Source organism: Lycium barbarum, chromosome 9 (assembly GCF_019175385.1).
Source record: "Lycium barbarum isolate Lr01 chromosome 9, ASM1917538v2, whole genome shotgun sequence".
In the NCBI taxonomy this organism is placed as follows: domain Eukaryota; kingdom Viridiplantae; phylum Streptophyta; class Magnoliopsida; order Solanales; family Solanaceae; genus Lycium; species Lycium barbarum.
Genome location: NC_083345.1, coordinates 13,029,719 through 13,050,347, shown reverse-complemented (window position 1 = coordinate 13,050,347; position 20,629 = coordinate 13,029,719). Strand labels below are relative to the sequence as shown.

General features: G+C 33.5%; 4 protein-coding genes across 4 annotated transcripts; all 4 read right to left on the bottom strand.

The window, feature by feature from the left end:
* Nucleotides 1-1,192: 1,192 nt before the first annotated feature.
* LOC132610006 (aldehyde dehydrogenase family 7 member A1-like) lies at nucleotides 1,193-4,394 on the bottom strand. The gene is made up of 7 exons (XM_060324247.1): nucleotides 4,238-4,394; nucleotides 3,541-3,721; nucleotides 2,472-2,648; nucleotides 2,207-2,371; nucleotides 1,719-1,859; nucleotides 1,565-1,607; nucleotides 1,193-1,441 (listed from the first exon to the last, which is right to left on the bottom strand). Exons 1-7 carry the CDS (start codon nucleotides 4,300-4,302, stop codon nucleotides 1,377-1,379), a joined length of 837 nt encoding a protein of 278 aa, XP_060180230.1. The 5' UTR covers nucleotides 4,303-4,394; the 3' UTR covers nucleotides 1,193-1,376.
* A 3,821-nt stretch (nucleotides 4,395-8,215) lies between these two features.
* On the bottom strand, nucleotides 8,216-9,737 carry LOC132609816 (early light-induced protein, chloroplastic-like). Its single transcript, XM_060323976.1, has 3 exons — nucleotides 9,434-9,737; nucleotides 9,226-9,312; nucleotides 8,216-8,676 (listed from the first exon to the last, which is right to left on the bottom strand). Exons 1-3 carry the CDS (start codon nucleotides 9,575-9,577, stop codon nucleotides 8,320-8,322), a joined length of 588 nt encoding a protein of 195 aa, XP_060179959.1. The 5' UTR covers nucleotides 9,578-9,737; the 3' UTR covers nucleotides 8,216-8,319.
* A 2,769-nt stretch (nucleotides 9,738-12,506) lies between these two features.
* On the bottom strand, nucleotides 12,507-14,058 carry LOC132609815 (early light-induced protein, chloroplastic-like). Its single transcript, XM_060323975.1, has 3 exons — nucleotides 13,745-14,058; nucleotides 13,488-13,574; nucleotides 12,507-12,981 (listed from the first exon to the last, which is right to left on the bottom strand). The coding sequence occupies exons 1-3, from the start codon at nucleotides 13,895-13,897 to the stop codon at nucleotides 12,625-12,627; spliced, it is 597 nt and encodes a 198-aa protein (XP_060179958.1). The 5' UTR covers nucleotides 13,898-14,058; the 3' UTR covers nucleotides 12,507-12,624.
* Nucleotides 14,059-17,992: 3,934 nt separating this feature from the next.
* On the bottom strand, nucleotides 17,993-19,893 carry LOC132609795 (early light-induced protein, chloroplastic-like). Its single transcript, XM_060323952.1, has 2 exons — nucleotides 19,624-19,893; nucleotides 17,993-18,597 (listed from the first exon to the last, which is right to left on the bottom strand). Exons 1-2 carry the CDS (start codon nucleotides 19,771-19,773, stop codon nucleotides 18,211-18,213), a joined length of 537 nt encoding a protein of 178 aa, XP_060179935.1. The 5' UTR covers nucleotides 19,774-19,893; the 3' UTR covers nucleotides 17,993-18,210.
* Nucleotides 19,894-20,629: the final 736 nt, after the last annotated feature.

Genomic DNA, 20,629 nt, shown 5'->3' with positions numbered 1-20,629 from the left:
CATATAGGAGATTCATGAAATAATCATCCTTAGTCAAAAACATGCATGCAAGAACCCATGGAATACAAAATATGGGTTTTCATGGATTACAGACAGATTCTCAATAATCATAATGAGTATCAAGAACATAATGATAGAATAATAGCAATTCAAACATAATATAGTCATAGACATGGACCTAAGGTTATCATGAACATAGTATAGAATAGAAACCCTAGTTTTGTAAAGTTTCATACTTTATGAATTTGGAGGCGTGGGGAAGAACAACGATGTTCCCACACGTAGATACACTACTAAAAAAACAGGATTTTCCGACAAAAAAAAAGGCAATTTCTGACCTCATGAGGTCGGTTTTGGGCAAAGAACGACCTCAAAACCGACCTCAAAATCAAATCGGAAAATAGTGGGTCGGAATTATTACCGACCTCATGAGGTCGCAAAAAATCGACCTCATGTTTTTTTAGCCGGGTATTAATTAAATAAAATACCGACCTCATTAGGTCGATAAATTATATTAATAATATAATGATATGAGTTTACCGACCTCCTGAGGTCGGTAATTTATATGAATATATGATATATTGTTTTAGATTTCCATCATCATGAGATCGATATTTTATAATTTTTTCAAAATATTTGCAGAAACCCGACCTCATGAGGTCGGTAATTTGTAATTTTTTGATTTTTTTTTCAGAAAACCGACCTCATGAGGTCAGTAATTTGCAATTTCTATAGATAGTTTTGCAGAAAACTGACCTCATGAGGTCTGTAATTTGCAATTTCTATAGATAATTTTGCAGAAAACCGACCTCATGAGGTTGGTAATTTGCAATTTCTAGATAATTTTGCAGAAAACCGACCTCATGAGGTCGGTAATTTGCAATTTCTGGGAATATTTTGCATAAAACTGATCTCATGAGGTCTGTAATTTGCAATTTCTGGGAATATTATGCATAAAACCGACCTCATGATGTCGGTAATTTGCAATTTCTTGGAAAATTTTGCAGAAAACCGACCTCATGAGGTCGGTATTCTGCAAAAAAAATTGGTAGGATCCAGCTGCTATTCCATCCACCCCCTGTCAAGATGAAACAATTTTATATTCAACTAAAACCGGCTCAAATAGCTGCCAACAATTCACCAAAGTACTGAAAAACATAAAACATTAAGCTACTTCAACAAACACATAATATTACAACCAACAATACGTCAAATTCAATTCGAAACTACTTCAAAGTTGAATCAAAACGTCATTCAAACATTCCGAAGAGACATTAAGCTACTTCAACATTCGCAAACATCTACACAACATTAAACTACTTCACAACCTTTGCAAACATCCACAAAACATTAAACTATTGGGACCACCAACACTCTCAAGCCACCTTTCCTCCATTGGCTGAGTCCGAAGAAACTCCGCCTTTGAATGTTGATATTGATTCTGAAATAAAAAGGTAAAATTAGCAACCAACTTAAATTAGATATTCAACAGAAAAAGATATCAAATTCTAAAAAACTTTAGTTTAAAATTCTGGATTTTGGGTGAAGATGGAACTACTTAGACCTTGAGGGACAGAGTTGTTAACTTCAACTGCTTCTTCGAAAGTCTGCAAGCAAAAAGTTTGGAATGAGAAATTGAATCCCAGAGAAGTTTTACCAAATATGGGACAGAACACTATTGGTCATCTCGAAAATTCAATGCCTTCGAAAGGAAATACCTTAAACTTCATTACATAAAGAACTGGACCAAACAATTCTTCCTTCACAATTTTAGGTTTTGGAGAAATTTCAACGATTGTTGGATGCACAAAGTTACCCTCAGATTCTATGACTGAACCACCTGTAAGGATCTTTCCACCCTGCAAAACACTCATTTTAGAAAACAAAGTTCAACTCACACTTTTCCCTCTATTGAGAAGGGAAAAAATTCAATTCCAATATATGGATGTAGTCTTAAGTCCTAACTCCTAAGTCCAGCTGAGTAAACAAAATGTGGTCTCCATTTTCTTTTTCAAAATATTATGATCATTATGATCTGACATTTATATTGCTAATCAAATTGTTATACAAACTCTTGTGCATTTGGACAACTGTTCTCACCATCAACATATATACGAAGAGGTCGGGCAACACCAAGGAGGAGAGGGAAATAAATGCCAATGCAGAAATAATTAGGGGAATGAAAGTCTCGAGAAACTGGACATACCTGGGACTTGATATTTTGTATTCCCTTCTCGAAGTTTTCCCTAGAAGTACGAGTATGCACTGGCCCAAGTAAGGTACCGTTTTCTAAAGGATCCCCTATCTTAACTTGCTTGTACACCTCCACCAGTGGTTCAAGAACCTTCTCATATACTGTTTCATGAACAAGCTTCATGCAGAAAAATATTTATGAAGAAACAGTAAGAAGTTCTGAAAGTGAAATCTTTAAACCGAAAACTGAATGGAATTTTAAACAATTAATGCAATACCAGTCTTCGGCATGTTGTACAGCGCTGACCAGCCGTACCAACAGCAGCAAATAAAACAGAACAAACAGCAAGTTCAATGTCCGCATCATCCATTACTATGATGGCATTGTTTCCACTTAGTTCTAGTAGACATTTTCCAAATCTCTGACTTACTGTTTGCTGAACTACAAGACCAACCTATTGGCACAAAAGAAATAAACCCACACATGGAAAATCATTAAAGCAAGTTGTATTTCGATATGCAACTTTTTGTTAACTAAATTAAAAGACAAGCTTTATCAAAGTTATGGAATAAGAAGGAATTTGATAAAATTCCAACATTCTTCTCTTCTTCCCTTTCTTTTGCTTTGCTTGTTTTATTTTGAGACTTTAGGTTGTATGAGTTGTTGTACATGTTTGCAGATCCTCTGGGTGTTTTTGTCACAAAAAAAATATTTACTTGTCCTAGAAAAGAAATGTTTGTAGTGTCACTTGCACACAGAAGCAATGAAATCCAAAACCGCCAAATCTGACCTACATATCCATTTAGTTTCAGAATAAACTCTCTACCATCTTCTTTTCAAGTCCTGTTAATATTCTCTGATTCAACTAGCCAGACAATGTAAAGCCAAAGTAGAAAAGTAAACTAAACAAGAAGATGGATAAAATAGCATAAGCACCTCTACCTGTTATTAGCCTCAATTGAAAATTTTAACTTATCACTACTATCCATAAACTAGTATGTTCTTTCTGCAAAATAAACTTTTTCTCAAGAACCACTAGGAAAAGAAGAGAGATACAGACATTTATGTACCTGTATCATGATTTCTGGAGGCTCGATATCAAGTTAATAACAAATATAGGAAAATTAATAACCGTCAATCTATTAATTTTTCATCTCATATCCAAGAGTGCAATAGAATTTTCCTAGAGATGAACCTACGAAACCAGGCAGCCTACGTTTAGGTATGTGTAGTGTCGAGAAGCTGGAAAAATATTTGAAAAGGTAAATCCAAGTTAAAGTAAGAGGCAAATAATGACACATTATTAGCTGCAAACATGCATGTTAGCATAACGACATAAAAGTCACCTTTGAGCTCCTAGTGAACGAGACTAGAGGAATTCGTGTGTCCTTTGCTATTGCTTCACCAATTTCAGCTCCACCGCATAAGGCAGTAAAAATTGAACCAGGTAAATTGTTTTTCTCCAATACACTAGCCACAATTTTTGTCATTGCTATGGTAACCAAAGGTGTTGTTGGAGCACCTTTCCTGCGAACGTGGCATAAAATCCCAAGATTAGAACACCCGAATACCAAACTTGAGTTTAGATTTCAAGCATTAAGACATCAGACATCCTCGAAGAGCAAATTTTCTTTTGGAGATTGAAGAAAGAAGCTCTGCTTTTCTATTTTTTGAACTTATTTGGATGCGAAGAATTCTGTGTTAGAGCCAGTTATAGCAATATAACTTAGCTAAAGATTCAGCTGCAGCACGAATGCAAAAATATCAGGTTAACATGGTTCCAGGGTAAGAGAGATTCAATACTCTTGCTTTGAAAGACCAAGGCAATGATTACTTTCAACATAAATGTGTCTATGATGATGTTCAAACTATAGTGTGGCAACAATTACCCAATCAATTTGAGCTCAGCATTAGGTATAAGTTCAAGTTATCAATCTGAAAATATGTTCAACCGTCAGCAAACTATCATTGACAAAAGCCCTTCAATCATTTCTACAATGGACACCACCTCTTTAAACCTTGAAAATAAAGTGATGGACTTACCAGACAACACAATTGCCACAGACCAGCGCAATACATGCATTCCATCCTGAAAGAACATGACACATAAATTTAGAACAAAATAAGGTGGATATCGATACTTCTCAAACGTTTACTTGGAAAGTAGGGGTTAGATGCCCCTCCATATCAGCTTTTCAGCTCATAAAAACTGGGCAGGAAAAAGGAATTACATGTCTTTTATCCTTCAAACCATACCAAAACAGCTAAAGGTAAATTATAAGCATCCTAAATCAATTAATTTATATGTATTTACCCTTCCTGGAGCTAATGGGGAGGTCAAGTTTTCATAGTGTTGCATAAATCCTCATGAGGTCGGTATTTAATAATTTTATTTTTAATTTAAAAGAATACCGACCTCACGAGGTCGGTATTCTTTTAAATTAAAAATAAAATTATAATATTTAGCATTAAATTAATTTCCGACCTAGTGAGGTCGGTAAATTATTTTTTCAAATTTTGGTACAATATTACCGACCTCATGAGGTCGGTTTATTTTTTAAAAAAATTGAAAAATAAATATTATGAATTTACCGACCTCATGAGGTCGGTTTTTTTCCTACCTCAAATGAGGTCGGTTTTTTGAGGTCGGGAAATCCTGTTTTTTAGTAGTGATAGTAACTCTACATACCTTAGCCGCTCCAAAGCTTGAAGAAAAGTCTGAATCTTTGAAGAAGACTTCCAAAAGCTTTGAATTTAGAAACCTTGACAGGATTTTCACTGATTTTCGTAGTTACTGTTCATGGCTCAACGGGTAATTCTCCGGACCTCCAAACCCAATCTCCACCGTTCATATTTTATTCTTATGTGTTATGAACACTCAGTTAAAATTTGGGCTTGATCCAACGGTTAGATTACAGGAAACTACCAATTAAATATGGCTGGTCGAAGTGAAAGTCAACAGAAAAATACTAGGGGTTTCTCTAACTCTTCACAATTCTTGATTTTATAGGTACCGGGGTGGATGGATTTATTATAATCTTTATAAATGATAAATCTTGTAGAATACAAAGGTTCTTGATTAAAATATTTACCTTGGAGGAAACCTTAGGAAACTAGATTGCCAAACCAAATTCTTGAAGGTTTCTTGATTTTTCTTGATTGCAAGAATGAGTTTCTTGCAAGATTGAAGTGTCTAGATTTTTTAGGGATGGAGGTAGAGAGAAAAAGAATAGTCTCTTAGGGTTTAGAATAGTGTTAGGGACGTTTTTACTTCATACAATAATAAAATAAAGAGTCCCAATTCGAGTAGGAAAAGGCTAAAAACGTAACCCAAAATCTGAAAATTCTGCTCCAACCAGTGATAGTAAAACAGGCATAACTCTTAGCACAGGGCTCCGTTTGAGCTCCATAAGATACCGTTGGAAAGATATTCCAAAGGGCTACAACTTTAGTTTTTTAAGTTTTCCCAAATTATCAACTAATAAAGGAGTTACAGGTGCCCGAATATAGGCTGATCAATTACTTTCGTAATACGTATAAACTTTCAAATTTTTCTCTAAACTCTAACGTTACGAGTCTAACATGAGTTCTAAGATACGAGGTGTTACAATAGTGTAAGACTTGCATTAGGCGAATCCCACATTGGTTTAAGCGAATCCCACATCGGTTGGGGAGGAGAACAAAGAATTTTTTATAAGTGCTTGGATACCTCTCCCTTGTAGACGTGTTTTAAAATCATGAGGGTGATACGCTCAAATTACACCTATTAATGGCGTAAAGAGGACGTTGTCAAATATAGTAACCCAACAAGGTTGGGGTCGAATCCCACAGGGAATATGGAGAGAAAAGAGTACTAATCGTATGCGATACCAATCTTTAAAGGCTTTAATCCTATTCCGGATAGTTTGAATTGATTGTTGAATAATGTAATTGAATACTTTGACTTAGAATGTAATTAATATGAGAGAGAGACTAAGGTTGTGTTTCCCAATTTGATTAGATATTATGCTTCGGATTTCAATGTGATATACTTCTAATGGTTGTTCTAAGAATATGCACTTGATCTCTTAAAGACTTCTTAATGTTTCCCAACAGTTAAGCAGTATTTCCTCTTTATGATTCTTCCGAATATAAAAGAGTTACCATCGAAGAGCGACCAATAATGCCAATTTAGACTTATTCTTATTCCTAAGTTAGTCTATTAAACGAGGGTTAACGCCTCGAGTCATTGTTATTCAATCTTACCAATATTGACTCTCTTTCCCAAGAAAAGTCAATATAATGGCTTCGGCTAATGCTTGCAATCATTACCCAACGTTACAACACAAAGATAGAATAAATAACAACAACCATTATGCATATATCAATAATAGAAACCCATTCACATAATACCCATCATGGGATTCACAACCTTAGAATTGAAATTAGCTACTCATAATGTTTCTTGACAGAAAAAACTTAAAGATTAACATAATACACTTACAATACTAATACAAGATGGAATGAGAGTGAAGTTGTTGCCTTAGATGCTCCAATCACTTCAAGATTAAAAATCTAGGGTTTATGCCTCTAAAATAAAATCTGAATTGTGAATTAAAACCCTACATTATGTATTTATAGAGCCAAAAATCGCGCCAAGTTTCTGGACAAAAATGCCCTTACGCCGCATTGTTACGGACCGTAACTCAGGTTACGGTCCGTCCTTCATTTCGTCATTTGACCACTTCGACGTTACGGCCACCATGCGACGGACCGTACCCTGTGTTACGGTCCGTCCTTCTGAAGCGTAAGTGGTGACAATTACTTGGCAACTCTCTGGAAATTTGGATGATGTTACGGTGAAGGGTTACGGACCGTAACACTAAACCGTAACACTGAAGATTTTATTGAAACTCTCTGGAAATTTAGCTCATGTTACGGTGACATGTTACGGACCGTAACATGAGTTACGGACCGTAACACTAAACCGTAACACTGAAGATTTTATTGAAACTCTCTGGAAATTTAGCTCATGTTACGGTGACATGTTACGGACCGTAACATGAGTTACGGACCGTAACACTTCACCGTAACACTGATGGTTTCAATGAAACTTTCTGGAAATTCAGGCCTTGTTACGGTTCAAAGGTACGAACCGTAACATGAGTTACGGACACCGTTACGGTCCGTAACATGAGTTACGGACCGTCGCTTAGCTCAAATTTGTCCGTTTTTCCAGCATTACTTCTCATTTCCGATCCTTAGTTAATCAACCCTATAAAACACAAAAATAACATAAGAAACAATATAAAAACACTTAAAATCAAGCAATATTTCTAGTTACAAAGGCATAAAATGAGCCAAAATTCACGGCACATCAGAGGGGCGAAGGCCCCAAAATGGACAATTTCTACAAGCGGTGGCCTGAGCTGTTATAGTTGGTATCAGAGTCGGTGCCGGACCGATGGTGGGGCAAACTCAGTGGTGGGGCAAACCTCAATGAGGACGCTGAGTCCCAAGAAGGGGGGGGGGGTGAGTGTAAGGCTTGCCTTAGGCGAATCCCACATTGATTTAGGCGAATCCCACATCGGTTGGGGAGGAGAACAAGAGTGCTTTATAAGTGCTTGGATACCTCTCCCTTGTAGATGCGTTTTAAAACCGTGAGGGACGAAGGCCCCAAAACGGACAATTTCTACAAACGGTGGCTTGAACTGTTACAATACATGATGTAATGAGCCAACATTATTGTACACAAAAAAATATATTAAATTCTATACAAAATATTGATATTTCAAAATTTTAAAACATGACTAATCTTTAGCCAATGTATAAAAAAATGTTATTTTGATAGCTTAAAAAAAATACCCCCTTTCACGCACAAAATCTGTGGGTGAAAGGACCAAATTCAAAAAATTACAATTTAATTTTTTCACGCGCTTCTGTTCGTAAAGGATTCTTATTTTTTTTAAAGGGTTAGTTTAATTCCAAAAAATATTTTTTGAGTTAAAAAAATTCCAGTCGCAACATTCAGTCACAAACATATTTCTGAATCATAATTCTCATTACTGAAGATTATCTTACATTGATATACTCTTTACATCAAAAATCCAAAACAACAGATAAGCTCGAGCAAAATTTATATACATTCAGACTTGGAAGAGGCCAGCCCCTTTAACATATTCAGTAAAAGCTAAAGCAACTAATCCCAACATAGCAAATCTTCCATTCCAAATCTCAGCATTAGCACTCATTATCCCACCAGATTTGGATTCAGCACTAACTCCTTGGAACAATGGGATAAGTGAAGCCAAAGTTAGCAAAGCACTTGTCCCCAAAAACCATGAAAGTCCACCACTTGATAACTGAGCTGATAAATCTGCACCGTTGGCAAGTTCTACACCCATAGCTGCTACAAATCCGATCATTGCTAGCCTACCGTTGATCCTCTCAGGTGCTGGCCCACTGAATGAGAATACGTCAATGAAATTGGTGCTTGGCTTTGGCTGTTGCATAAATATACGAGTAGAAAAGAGATGTTAAATTAATGTACACATCATTCAGAACACTACTTCTTGCATAGTGAGAAATGTAGGCTAGATCCTATAAAACTATAAGAGTCATTTCTTATTTTTTAAGAAAGCATTAATTGAATATCAGGTAAAACAGTAGCCAACCCGCCATCACAAGTTAAAATTCATTGTCTGTTAAGTAATTAAGTTCAAACTCAACAACCAATTCCCATTGAAATTGAAATTTAGAAATATAGATCCAGCCAAGACATATATTAGCATGTTCAAATTCCCCTCATGTTTAAGGAAAATACTATAGGAAACTTTTAACGAAATTAAAGGAGTGATTCTTTAATTTGTTTCCTGCAGCGTAGTAAACAATCTGTCTTCCTAATATTACATAAATTTATTTACATAATCGAACTTTACTTTATAACGAAGACCTTTATTGTTTCGTCAAAAGTTGAGATGGAAATATGAAATCCACTTAAAGAATATGCTTAATGTGATCAGATGTGTGATGTTCTGAAAAAAGATACCAACCTTTGCAGATGGAGGAGGTGTTGGCTTGGGTGTAGCAGCAGCATCAGTCAGATTAGGGCTTTTGGATTGCTCTAATTTCTCACCGTCCTGCATTTGTCCACTATGTTTAAGATATCTCCTTAATCAAGAACACTTGTCATAATAATAACGGTTACCACGTATGTACAAATCAAAATAAAAAGAGTTTTAACTTTATATATGTACTGACCTCAGACATGCAGTTAACGCGAAGACGCGAACTCTTCTCAAGGCGTGGCAAGTAACAGCTAGGAACACAGCCATTTTTACTTTGTGAAAAGCTTTTGACTGGACTTCCCAAAATCATGGATTGCATGGCAAATGAAGTTGTCATTTTGACCTCTCTGAAACACAAAAAATACTGAAAATATTTTACTCTTCTCTTAACAGAGACTATGGACTTAGCAAAACACTGAGGAAGCAAGAAAGTGAAGGAAGACTAGCGTAGTAGTGTTTTTTAGTGATCAAACTAATTAACTCACTTAATATAATTGCAGTGCAAGGTTGGTGGGCATTTATAGGGTGCATGGTGGAAGGGTAAGGAGAGAATAAAAAGGGTGGATATTTGTTGAGCCACGTAATTCAGTTTTGGGCCTCTAAAGATACCCGATTCACGTGGAATAATTGGCCTTTTTTGCAAAAGTAGCAGGGTGATGTGGCCTGCTGATTCACCCCATATATGTCTGGAACGTCCTAGAATGTTTTGGAATGTTTTGGGTAGTGGTAAATGGTAAAGATCATTCGCGCAAATGTCCCTATTTCGGGTTGTCTTTAATGTTTGCCCCAAAATTTGTGTTATTTAATTTTTATCTTTCACCACTTATAACTATAAATTTGGCTCAAGATAGTTTAAATTATATCACATAAGTTATGTTGAATACGGCAAAACTTTCAAACTCCACAAAAACAGGACTTATGTCGAGGGAATTTAATTTCTACAGAATTTATATCGTGCAAAACAAAAACTTAGTTTTAAAAAATATGGTATAAAATTTATGCCAAGCGAAGCAGGGATAAAGATTAAAGACCACAAATATGAAGGACAAAAATTAAAGGCTAATGCGTTTGAAGGGAAATCCGTGCAAAAACTTCAATGGTAATGAATGTAAAAATTGCATGCCTATCCATTTTTCGAATTTGTAATTGAATAGTAATCGTTAATTATTGTCAGTATTGAAAGATAATCACTTTCTTTACTGCGGAAATAAAATTCAAATAAAAATATCATTAGTGTTCAAATACGGAATTGTCTTGGATTCGAATTTCAAAATGCTATCCTGAAATTTTGATTGTGTGATAATTGGCAACTTGGCATTGGTCCCCTTCTTACATTAGAAATGTAATACTTTGTACATGTTGCATTGCACCACTATTATTTCTCCACAGCCACTTCTTTTATGTTATGATATTATAGTATAACATTTATGAATGCATGCAAACTATGGGATTAGGCGGAAAAATTAGAATTTTAAATATTGTGTACATAATATTGATAGTATATCATTATATTTGTAATGGTAATTAGTAAGTACTTAGTTACTGTAGGGATCTAGTAGTTCAGTTGGTTGGCTACCTGAACTCTCACCTTATTGGTGAGGGTTCGAATCCCCACATTGTAATCTCCTACCTCTATGTAATAAAAAAAAAAGTACCGCTTTTTTTTCTATTTTTTTTGAAAAAGTACTTAGTTACGTTCTATTCACCCTTACACGAAATACAATGTATAATTTCAATTTTGCAACTGTCGTGTAAATCATTAAAGTACCGCTTTGCCATAATCTTTTATCTGTGAAGTTTATTTGATGATATTGCCAGATCACTTAAATCGATTTTTAACGGTTTACAATAATTCCATAAGTGTGTATTAGTATAATTAATATATCCTATAATCTGTTTAGCTACATTATAATACATAACATAGATTCTTAAGAAATCTAGCATCCAAGATAAATCAAATGATCTTTCTCTTCAATGATGATGAAGAAAAAGACCACGTTTCACTAATATAAGGGTGGTCTAGACTTGACAAGGTAACGGTTCATAAATGCAAGCTATAATGACATGGAACCTTATGACTAAATATTTGTCCGCTTTACATATTGGTATTTACGTGTTGCAGTGTAAAACATTATGCCAACATGTTTGGCTCTATTAATGGTTTGGCACTTTGGCGTAACACAATGAAATTGAATGTTCTTTCAGCAACATTACCATTGATCAGTACACATAATAAGAGTCAGACACTTGGCACGGTTTTCTTGCTTAATTTTGCATTAAGAGTCCGTTTGGATTGACTTATAAGTTGCTTATAAGTTGTTTTCAATTTTTTTGAGTGTTTGACTGGCCAGCTTAAAGTCATTTTGTGCTTAAAATAAGTTCAAAAAAATAATTGGGCCCATTTGACTTAGCTTATCTAAAGCAGCTTATAAGCTACCCCAAATTATTTTTTTAAGCTTATAAGCTGCAAACAGCTTATAGGCATAAGCCCATCCAAACAGGCTCTAAGTATTTACATCAAGACAAGTAATTAAATCTTTAAAGTTATAAACTAAAGCAAAATATAATTCTTTAATCATAATTAAGTGGTAAAAGTTTATACATAAAAATTCTAATTTTATATTCATAAAATTGGTATAAAGATTATGTGTGAGTGTTCAAAAATATTAACCCTGCTAGATGGAGGAACTAGCTAAGATTGAACACTTTTTGACAGTGACTTGCTCCTAACTTATCAATTTTAACAAAATTAAGGCTCAGTTTCTTTTCTGGACTTGCCTTTACTCTGTTTTGTTATTAAGTGCTGTCAAAGGTCCATTTAAAAGGAAGCTTTTACATTTTAGAGTACATCAATTTCGGATCTTTATTTCAAATAGTAACATGTTTTTTCTGACTAAAGTTTAATTAATTTTAAATTTTGGATAGATTGCGTATAGGAGTACTCAAAGCGAATAGCTGATGCAATTTTTCTACGATTATAATTAATACTCAAAAAAAAAAAACTTTTTCAATTCTTTTTCAGGAATCAAACTCTTTAATTTGAGGTTTGTTGTTCCCGGAAATTATTGTTGTTTAATTTAAACAGTATTATATAATTTAACTCTTAACGATGCACCACTGCTTTTTATTTTTATGCAATAACAAGTGAACATACGTTTCTCGATCTCTAGGACATAAGAATAGTCTAGAGAGAACAGTTTGTGAAAACTTTATCCATTAGAAGAGCTGAAAAGTCACTTCGGAAACAGAAGATTCACTCAAAAATATATTTCTAAATATATTTCTGAATTATAATTCTCATTACTGAAGATATCTTACATTGATATATTCTTTACATCAAAAATCCAAAAACAACAAATAAGCTCGAGCAAAATTTATAAACATTCAAACTTGGAAGAGGCCAGCTCCTTTAACATATTCAGTAAAAGCTAAAGCAACTAATCCCAACATAGCAAATCTTCCATTCCAAATCTCAGCATTAGCACTCATAATCCCACCAGATTTTGATTCAGCACTAACTCCTTGGAACAATGGGATCAGTGAAGCCAATGTTAGCAAAGCACTTGTTCCCAAAAACCATGAAATTCCACCACTTGATAACTGAGCAGATAAATCAGCACCGTTGGCTAGCTCAATACCCATGGCTGCTACAAATCCAATCATTGCTAGCCTACCATTGATCCTCTCAGGTGCTGGACCACTGAATGAGAATACATCGATGAAATTGGTGCTTGGCTTTGGCTGTTATACATACAGGAATAGAAAAGAAATGTCAAAATTAATGTACACATGATTCAGAGCACAGCTTCTTGCATAATGAGAAATTTAGGAGATCCTATAACTGTATAGAGTTATCTCGTATTTTTCTAGAGTTGATGTTTTATATGACACTATGCAAAACATATTTACACAATCAGTTCACTTATTGAAATTTAGGAATATAGATCCCGCCAAGATATATACTTGCATAACTAAACTTCGACTCATGTTTAAAAAAGATACATGGGAAATTTTTAACGAAATTAAGGTAGTGATTCTTCAATTTGCTTACCAGAGAGTAGCAAACAATATGTCTTCCGTCATGTACTTGCGATTGGAGTAGTATTATAAATTTATTTTACATAATCGAACATTACTTATAACAAAGATCTAAATTAATTGGTTTGTCAAAAGTTGAAATGGAAATCTGAAATCCACCTAAAAAATATGCTTAATGTGAGACATCAACTTCTGAAAAAGATACCAACCTTTGCAATAGGAGGAGGTGTTGGCTTGGGTGTAGCAGCAGCATCAGTCAAATTAGGGTTTGTGGATTGCTCTAATTTCTCACCCTCCTGCATTTTTCAACTGTTCTAATAAGATATCTCCTTATTCAAGAATACTTGTAATAATAACAAACTTTTTGCAGTACCAAAATATTTAAAGGTCAAACTATACCAATAAAAAAGGCTACTACGTATGTACAAAAATCAATATGAAGAGAGTTTATGTTATGTACACTGACCTCAGACATGCACTTAACACGAAGACGTGAACTCTTCTGAAGGCGTGGCAAGTAACAGCTTGGAACATACTGGTTCAAGCCATTTTTACTCTGTGAAAAACTTGTGGCTGGACTTCCCAAAATCATGGATTGCATGGCAAATGAAGTTGTCATTTTGACGTCTCTAAAACTCAAAAAATATAGAAAATGCTTTACTCCTGATAAAAAGCAAGGACTTAGCAAAACACCGAGGAAGTAAGAAACTGGTGAAGAAAGACTAGTGTAGTAGTGTTCTTTAGTGGACCAAACTAATTAACTCACTTGATATAATTACACTGCGAGGTCGGTGGGCATTTATACTGTGCGTGGTGGAAGGGTAAGAAGAGAATACAAAGAGGTGGATATTTGTTGAGCCACGTAATTCAGTTTTGAGCCTCTAAAAGCTACCCAACACGTGGACTCATTGGGCTTTTTGCCAAGAGTAACAGGGTGATGTGGCCTGCCAATTCACCCAGTATGATGTCTAGAACCTCCTGGAACAACAACTTGTATTGCATGATTTGGGTCATTGTTCAAGAATGAAAAACTACCATTGGTGGTTAATGAGATGGGTGATCTCTTTATATGATCTTGACATTCCTTTCCTCATGAATTAATTTTTTGAGTTGAGTTAAGCTCATGATCCATTTCTTTACAATTATTGACACTTATACCCTTATTTTGTGTCAATCTTTAACTTTTGCCTCTCATAATAAATAATTTTTTTACAAGGCATAAATTTATAATTTTCACATCATCGTATTGCATACGCTATGCCTCGCTACCATAAAAAACTTATACACACTGAACAGGTTCGGTTGTTTAAAGACAACATTAAAGACCAGCCCATTTGAAGGGCAAGTCTTGGGTAGGGGTAAATTGGTAATGAAGGTAGTACATGACAAAAGTAGTGCGGGTTATTAGGAATACTTTAGCATTGGTCCCCTTTCTTTCTTGCATTAGAAATGTGTAAATACTTGGTACGTAAATGCACCACCATTATTTCTCCGCAACACCTTTCTTAAATTCATCATGTTATGATATTATGGAATACTATTCTGCTTGTCTCAATTTATGTAACTATATTTAATTAAAAACAAATAATTGTTTTTTAAAAAAATTATAAGCAAAAAATAAGTCATTTATATTTGTATGGCCTATAAATTAGCTCACTAAAAGTATAATGAGAAACTTAAAATTAAGTTATTTCTAAATACTAAGGTATAAGACTTTTTTGAGACAATCTAAAAAGGAAAGTATGATACATAAATTGAGACAGTGAGTAATATTTATCAATGAAAACTATTTTTTACACAGAAAATTTAGAATTTTAAATTATTATATACAGAATATTGATATATCATTATTTTTTGATAATAAGGACAACTATAGCTGCAGCGGAGCTAAAATTTATGATTTATGGGTTCTGTATCATAACTTTTTTATTTTTTGAATTCTGAATATATTATTTATACTATATATTAAATGATTTTTTTACATATAAATACATGATTTGACCTAAAATTATTGAATAGATGCCGGACATATAGCTAAAAGGTTGCCTCCGCCTCGACTTGTATAATGAACATATAACTTTTAAAACTGCATTTAGGTTCTATTCACCCTTACACCGCTACACGCGAAATATGTTTGAAGATGTCGGGTAAACCAATAAAATACCGCTATGCTTGAAATCTTTATATCTGGACTCTGGAGTTTATTTGAGGATATTGTCAGATTGCTTAAAGTCAATTTACTAACTCCACAAGTGTAAATTAGTAATTTGATAAAAGAAGATAAGGAGAAAATTACAACATAGGTCACGCTTTTAGATTTAAGCACATAATTAGCATAACTTTTGAAGTCCTTCAAAAATAGCAAATTTTATATGCTACAAAAAAACAGATCCCCCTAAATCAGGGACTCAATTGCTAATTCTGTATTACGCTATCATTTATCTTCCTTCTTTAAAGGTTGAATTCCTTTTTATTATCATTGTCTTTTCTTTAAGATAAATATCTACATCTTTCTCACTTCTCTCTCTTCTTCAACCAATACACCTCATCTGCCACTACTCATCTCCTTGTTCATTTCCATCTTTCCTATGTGAGTGTCGAGGATTTGCGCAAGGTTAACTTTATGTAATATAAATTCATTAAAAGTTCAAAAAAGAAGCAACATTTGTTAGAAAAAATATCCAGCAAATACATTTCAAAATAATACATCCAAAAGATAATTATTATATGAGGTATAACAACATATATAAAATTTAGTTCACGCAAAAAATTATACGAGGTATATAAAATTCATCATACAAGGTATAATAAATTACACGACTAACACCAGGTATATAATTTTATTATACAAGGTATAGTAAAACTATACGTATATAAAATATATTATATAAGGTGTAACAAAATTATACTAATGATATTTTTCTATGTATAAAATAATAAAAGTTTTATTGTACTCTACCCATTTTCCATTGTGTTGAATCAAAACTATGATTTTATTGTCCCTCAATGAACAATGAAACCCACCAATATAGGAAGTAGAAAGGGGGAACGTCTAAAAAGCAGCTATAGAAAATATCTTAATGAGCAAAAAAATAGGAATGTGATGAGCCAAAAAGTAATTGTTAAAAAAAATTGAGCGAAAAAGTAGGAAGATAATGTAATGGAGCAGCTATAGAAAATATCTTAATGAGCAAAAACATAGGAAGGTTATGAGCCAAAAAGTAATTGTTAAAAAAAAAAAAAAAGATATATATGAGCCAAAGAGTAGGAAGATAACGTAATGGGTTATGGCTGACTTCATTTACGGATGATTTCCTTATATGTAGGCTGTAGCAATCTTTTATAACTCCTTATTTGACATTTGCATGTTAATTGTAATCAACTGCTAAGAGTATGTAATATTTTTTATATTACTGAATATTTACGTTTTGAGTACGTCCTAATTAAAATCCCATGATCTGTTGAGCTATATTGATTTTGTAAACATATATTCTTAAGCAATCTACCATCCAAGATAAAATCCAATGATTTTTTTTTTCTTTAATCAAGAGCCAGTCCAACCCTTCATCACTATTCACAAACATAAGGGTGCGCGAAACTTGTCAATTGTTAACGATTCAGAAATGCAAGAACTATAATGTCATAATGACATGTAACTATTTGTTCTTTACGTATTGGGACGCACGTGTTGCAGTGTAAAAAACTTTATGCGTACATGTCGTCATGTCGACATTGAAATTGAATTTGTGTAACACAATGAAATTGAATGTTCATCCAGAAATGTCACATCCACCCCATTGAGTGTAAAGAGTTCAACACTTGGCGCAGTTTTCTTGCCTAATATTGATTGAGGATTAATCAAGAAAATACTTACTTGGATTAAGTTTGTTGATATCAGATCAAGCAATTGAACTTTTAAAGTTATGAATTAAAGTGAAAACATTATTACATAACATAATTAAATGGTAAGAATTTATATGAAAAAAAAATTGTACTTATAAAATTTGATGTAAATACTACGTGCAAATAACTTTTTTGTTGTAAATTAAATTAACCTTTCTCCAGCCTAGGTGGAGTGAACACATATTGACAGTGACTTGCTCCTAAGTCAGATGTGGTGTAGGCATACGTGGAGAGATGAATTAGGAATGAAAGATACTCGGAACAAGATAAGAGTCACGCAGGTCTGAGGAGAGGAAGAAATAGGCCGAAAAAGTATCGTTGATAAGTGATTAGACATGACATGCATGGTGCACCAGCAGCTTATAGAGGATATGATCCTAAATAGGAGGATTTGGTGATCTAAAATTAGGATAGAAGGTTAGTAAGTAGAGCGTTGTCTAATTTCTCTTATCAGTACTGTTATTATTATTATTATTATTATTATTATTATTATTATTAATTATTATTATTATTATTATTATTATTATTATTATTATTATTATTATTATTATTATTACTATATTATTCTTAGATTTTTAGTACCACTTGTTGTTTCCTTTGTTTTAGTTATCATTTCATTTTTGTTTTAGTTATCGTTTCATTATTGTTGCTACTGTTCTTTTCTCCAGTATTTTTACATGGCTTTCTCACTATATATTTCTTTTTTGTTTTTTCCCTGAGTTTTCAATTTTAACAAAATTACGCCTCAAAAATTATTTTTTAAAAGGAAGCCTTTGGATTCAATAGTACACCAGTTTTGGATCCTTAAAGATTTCAAATAACTTGTTTTTTATGCTTCATTTAGAATGAACCCGAAACAAGGTTGAGATTACACATATTCAAATCTATAGTCCAAATACGTGAACCAATCTTAAAAAACTTAGGAAACAAAATATTTTATAATCTCATTACTGAAGATATCTTCAATCGATATATTCTTTATATTACTAATTAAAAACAAAATATTAACTTAAGCTAAAGAATTTACATTCAGACTTGGAAAAGGCCAGCTCCTTTAACATATTCAGTAAAAGCTAAAGCAACTAAACCTAACATAGCGAATCTTCCATTCCAAATCTCAGCATCAGAACTCATTATCCGACCAGATTTGGATTCAGCAGTAACTCCTTGGAACAGTGGGATAAGTGAAGCCAAAGTTAGCAAAGCACTTGTTCCCAAAAACCAAGAAAATCCACCACTTGATAACTGAGCGGATAAATCAGCACCGTTGGCTAGCTCAACACCCATGGCTGCTACAAATCCAATCATTGCTAGCCTACCGTTGATCCTCTCAGGTGCTGGACCACTGAATGAGAATACGTCGATGAAATTGGTGCTTGGCTTTGGCACGTCGATGAAATTGGTGCTTGGCTTTGGCTGTTACATACACGAATAGAAAAGAAAGGTTAGATTTGTTCTATGCATGACAACATAAAAATATTTACACAATTAAGTTACTTATTAGGTACTAACAGGCAGAACTTTTAATAAAACTTAATTAGTAATTTGAAATAAAAAAAAAATAAGACTGATCGGAGTAGTAACTAAATTCTCGTATCACAAGTTAAAATTCACTGAGAGAGAAGGCAAGATTTAACTTTTCTGATGTTTAAGAAAACGAATACTCGTACTATATATAGGAAAATTTTAATCAAAGGACTGATGACAGTAGTAAATAATCTCTCTTCAATATTGTTCATGTACTTGCGTGTATTATTTTACATAATTGAATACTTACCAAGATCTTTTTTCTCAAAAGATCTTGTTATAGAAATATCCACTTAAAAAAACTTAATTAATGTGAGATATGTAAACTTCTGAAAAAAGTGGGGTAGCAGCAGCATCAGTCAAATTAGGGCTTGCGGATTGCTCCAATTTCTCACCCTCCAGCTTTTTTCATTAATGTTTAATATCACTAATCGCTCAAAAATTCACTAATTTTATTATCAGACTATTAAAATATCAACCATATACTTAGTACTGTTTATGCATGGTAAATTACAAAAAGGTACTGTCCAAATTTCTATGACATACTCGTTTGAAAACGAGTCTTGAAAAGCGAAAAGCATCAAACAAATTGAGACGGAGGAAATAATTTGAATTCCGAGAGTCAAACTTCTTTGTTTTGACGTGAATTCGGACATACAATCTTTAAATTATTTTAAAAATAACTTATATATTTAAAAATTACATAAAAAGTATTATAAGTCATAATAATTAACAATAAAAAGTATTATAAGTAACAATATTAACAATCTAAAATATTTAAAAGGGAATACGAATTAATCGTGGTAAAAAAAATACTTATTTAGCTCTCGAAAAGCGAAATATGTCTTATAAATTGATACAGATAGAGTACTACTTTTGTTCAATCCAAAAAAAAGTTTATATTTATATACTGACCTCGGACATACACTTAACACGAAGACGTGAATTTTTCTCAAGGTGTGGCAAGTAACAGCTAGGAACAAACTTATTCAGGCTATTATTACTCCGTGAAAAACTTGTGACTGGACTTCCCAAAATCGTGGATTGCATGGCAAATGAAGTCATTTTTCCTCACAAAAACTCACTAATAGAAAAAAATGTTTTCCTGTTATCTTAGCAGAGACTAAGGATTAGCAAAACACTGAAGAAAGACTTTTTAAGTTACCGAACGAAATTACTCAACTTGATATGCTTGCCTTGTTAGGTTGGTGGATATATTTATAGTGCATGGGCGAAGGGTAAGAAAGGGAGAAGACAAAAAGGGGTGGATATTTGTGGAGCCACGTAATTAAATTTGGGCCTTTAAGATACCTAAGTCATGTCGACTTATTGGGCTTTTTGCCAATAGTAACAGGATGATGTGGCTTACCCTTTCACCCCATATGTGTCCATTTTTTGGTGTGGAGTGACCTTCAAGTGCACTATTTTTGTCCCTTAAATTATTAAACTTTAATTTTTATCCTTTGCCTAAAATTTCTAGGCTCCGGTTTAAATTTTTTCTCTGTTAAAAATTTAAAAACCACTGATTTGACGGGCAAAAAACAAAGACCACCTCCAGCAAAGGGCAATCCTGCAAATTACAATAACATTTTTAAAGAGTCCGATAACATTTTTAAAAAGTCCAAACAATATAAATTGCAGGGAATCAACAACAAAGTCATCATGTTATTTACTATATATATGAACTCCAAGCCTTGAATCAAACCTTCAACATTTCGGGGCGTCTCTCAAATTAGTTCATTGTCCCGTGTCTCCAGCTGAGAGTGCAGGATAGATATAGTCGATGAGTCTGTAACGACTAATCTTTCGTTCCTGAAAATAATAATCAAGACAAGAAAAATAGCGACAAAGAATAATATTTGATTTCAAGAATTTGTGCGGGGGTTACAATCTTTATGAAATCTTAAATAAAAAGATGTAA

Excerpts from the sequence above, each read along its gene's own strand:
- LOC132610006 (XM_060324247.1), bottom strand. The coding sequence starts at position 4,302 with ATGTGTCATGTTCTTTCAGGATGGAATGCATGTATTGCGCTGGTCTGT. Across the intron at positions 3,722-4,237 it reads TGTGGCAATTGTGTTGTCTG|GAAAGGTGCTCCAACAACAC; the intron begins GTAAGTCCATCA and ends CCACGTTCGCAG. Across the intron at positions 2,649-3,540 it reads CGTTCACTAGGAGCTCAAAG|GTTGGTCTTGTAGTTCAGCA; the intron begins GTGACTTTTATG and ends TTGTGCCAATAG.
- LOC132609816 (XM_060323976.1), bottom strand. The coding sequence starts at position 9,577 with ATGACAACTTCATTTGCCATGCAATCCATGATTTTGGGAAGTCCAGTC. Across the intron at positions 9,313-9,433 it reads GCGTTAACTGCATGTCTGAG|GACGGTGAGAAATTAGAGCA; the intron begins GTCAGTACATAT and ends GGACAAATGCAG. Across the intron at positions 8,677-9,225 it reads CACCTCCTCCATCTGCAAAG|CCAAAGCCAAGCACCAATTT; the intron begins GTTGGTATCTTT and ends TTTATGCAACAG.
- LOC132609815 (XM_060323975.1), bottom strand. The coding sequence starts at position 13,897 with ATGACAACTTCATTTGCCATGCAATCCATGATTTTGGGAAGTCCAGCC. Across the intron at positions 13,575-13,744 it reads GTGTTAAGTGCATGTCTGAG|GAGGGTGAGAAATTAGAGCA; the intron begins GTCAGTGTACAT and ends TGAAAAATGCAG. Across the intron at positions 12,982-13,487 it reads CACCTCCTCCTATTGCAAAG|CCAAAGCCAAGCACCAATTT; the intron begins GTTGGTATCTTT and ends TATGTATAACAG.
- LOC132609795 (XM_060323952.1), bottom strand. The coding sequence starts at position 19,773 with ATGACTTCATTTGCCATGCAATCCACGATTTTGGGAAGTCCAGTCACA. Across the intron at positions 18,598-19,623 it reads GTGTTAAGTGTATGTCCGAG|CCAAAGCCAAGCACCAATTT; the intron begins GTCAGTATATAA and ends TGTATGTAACAG.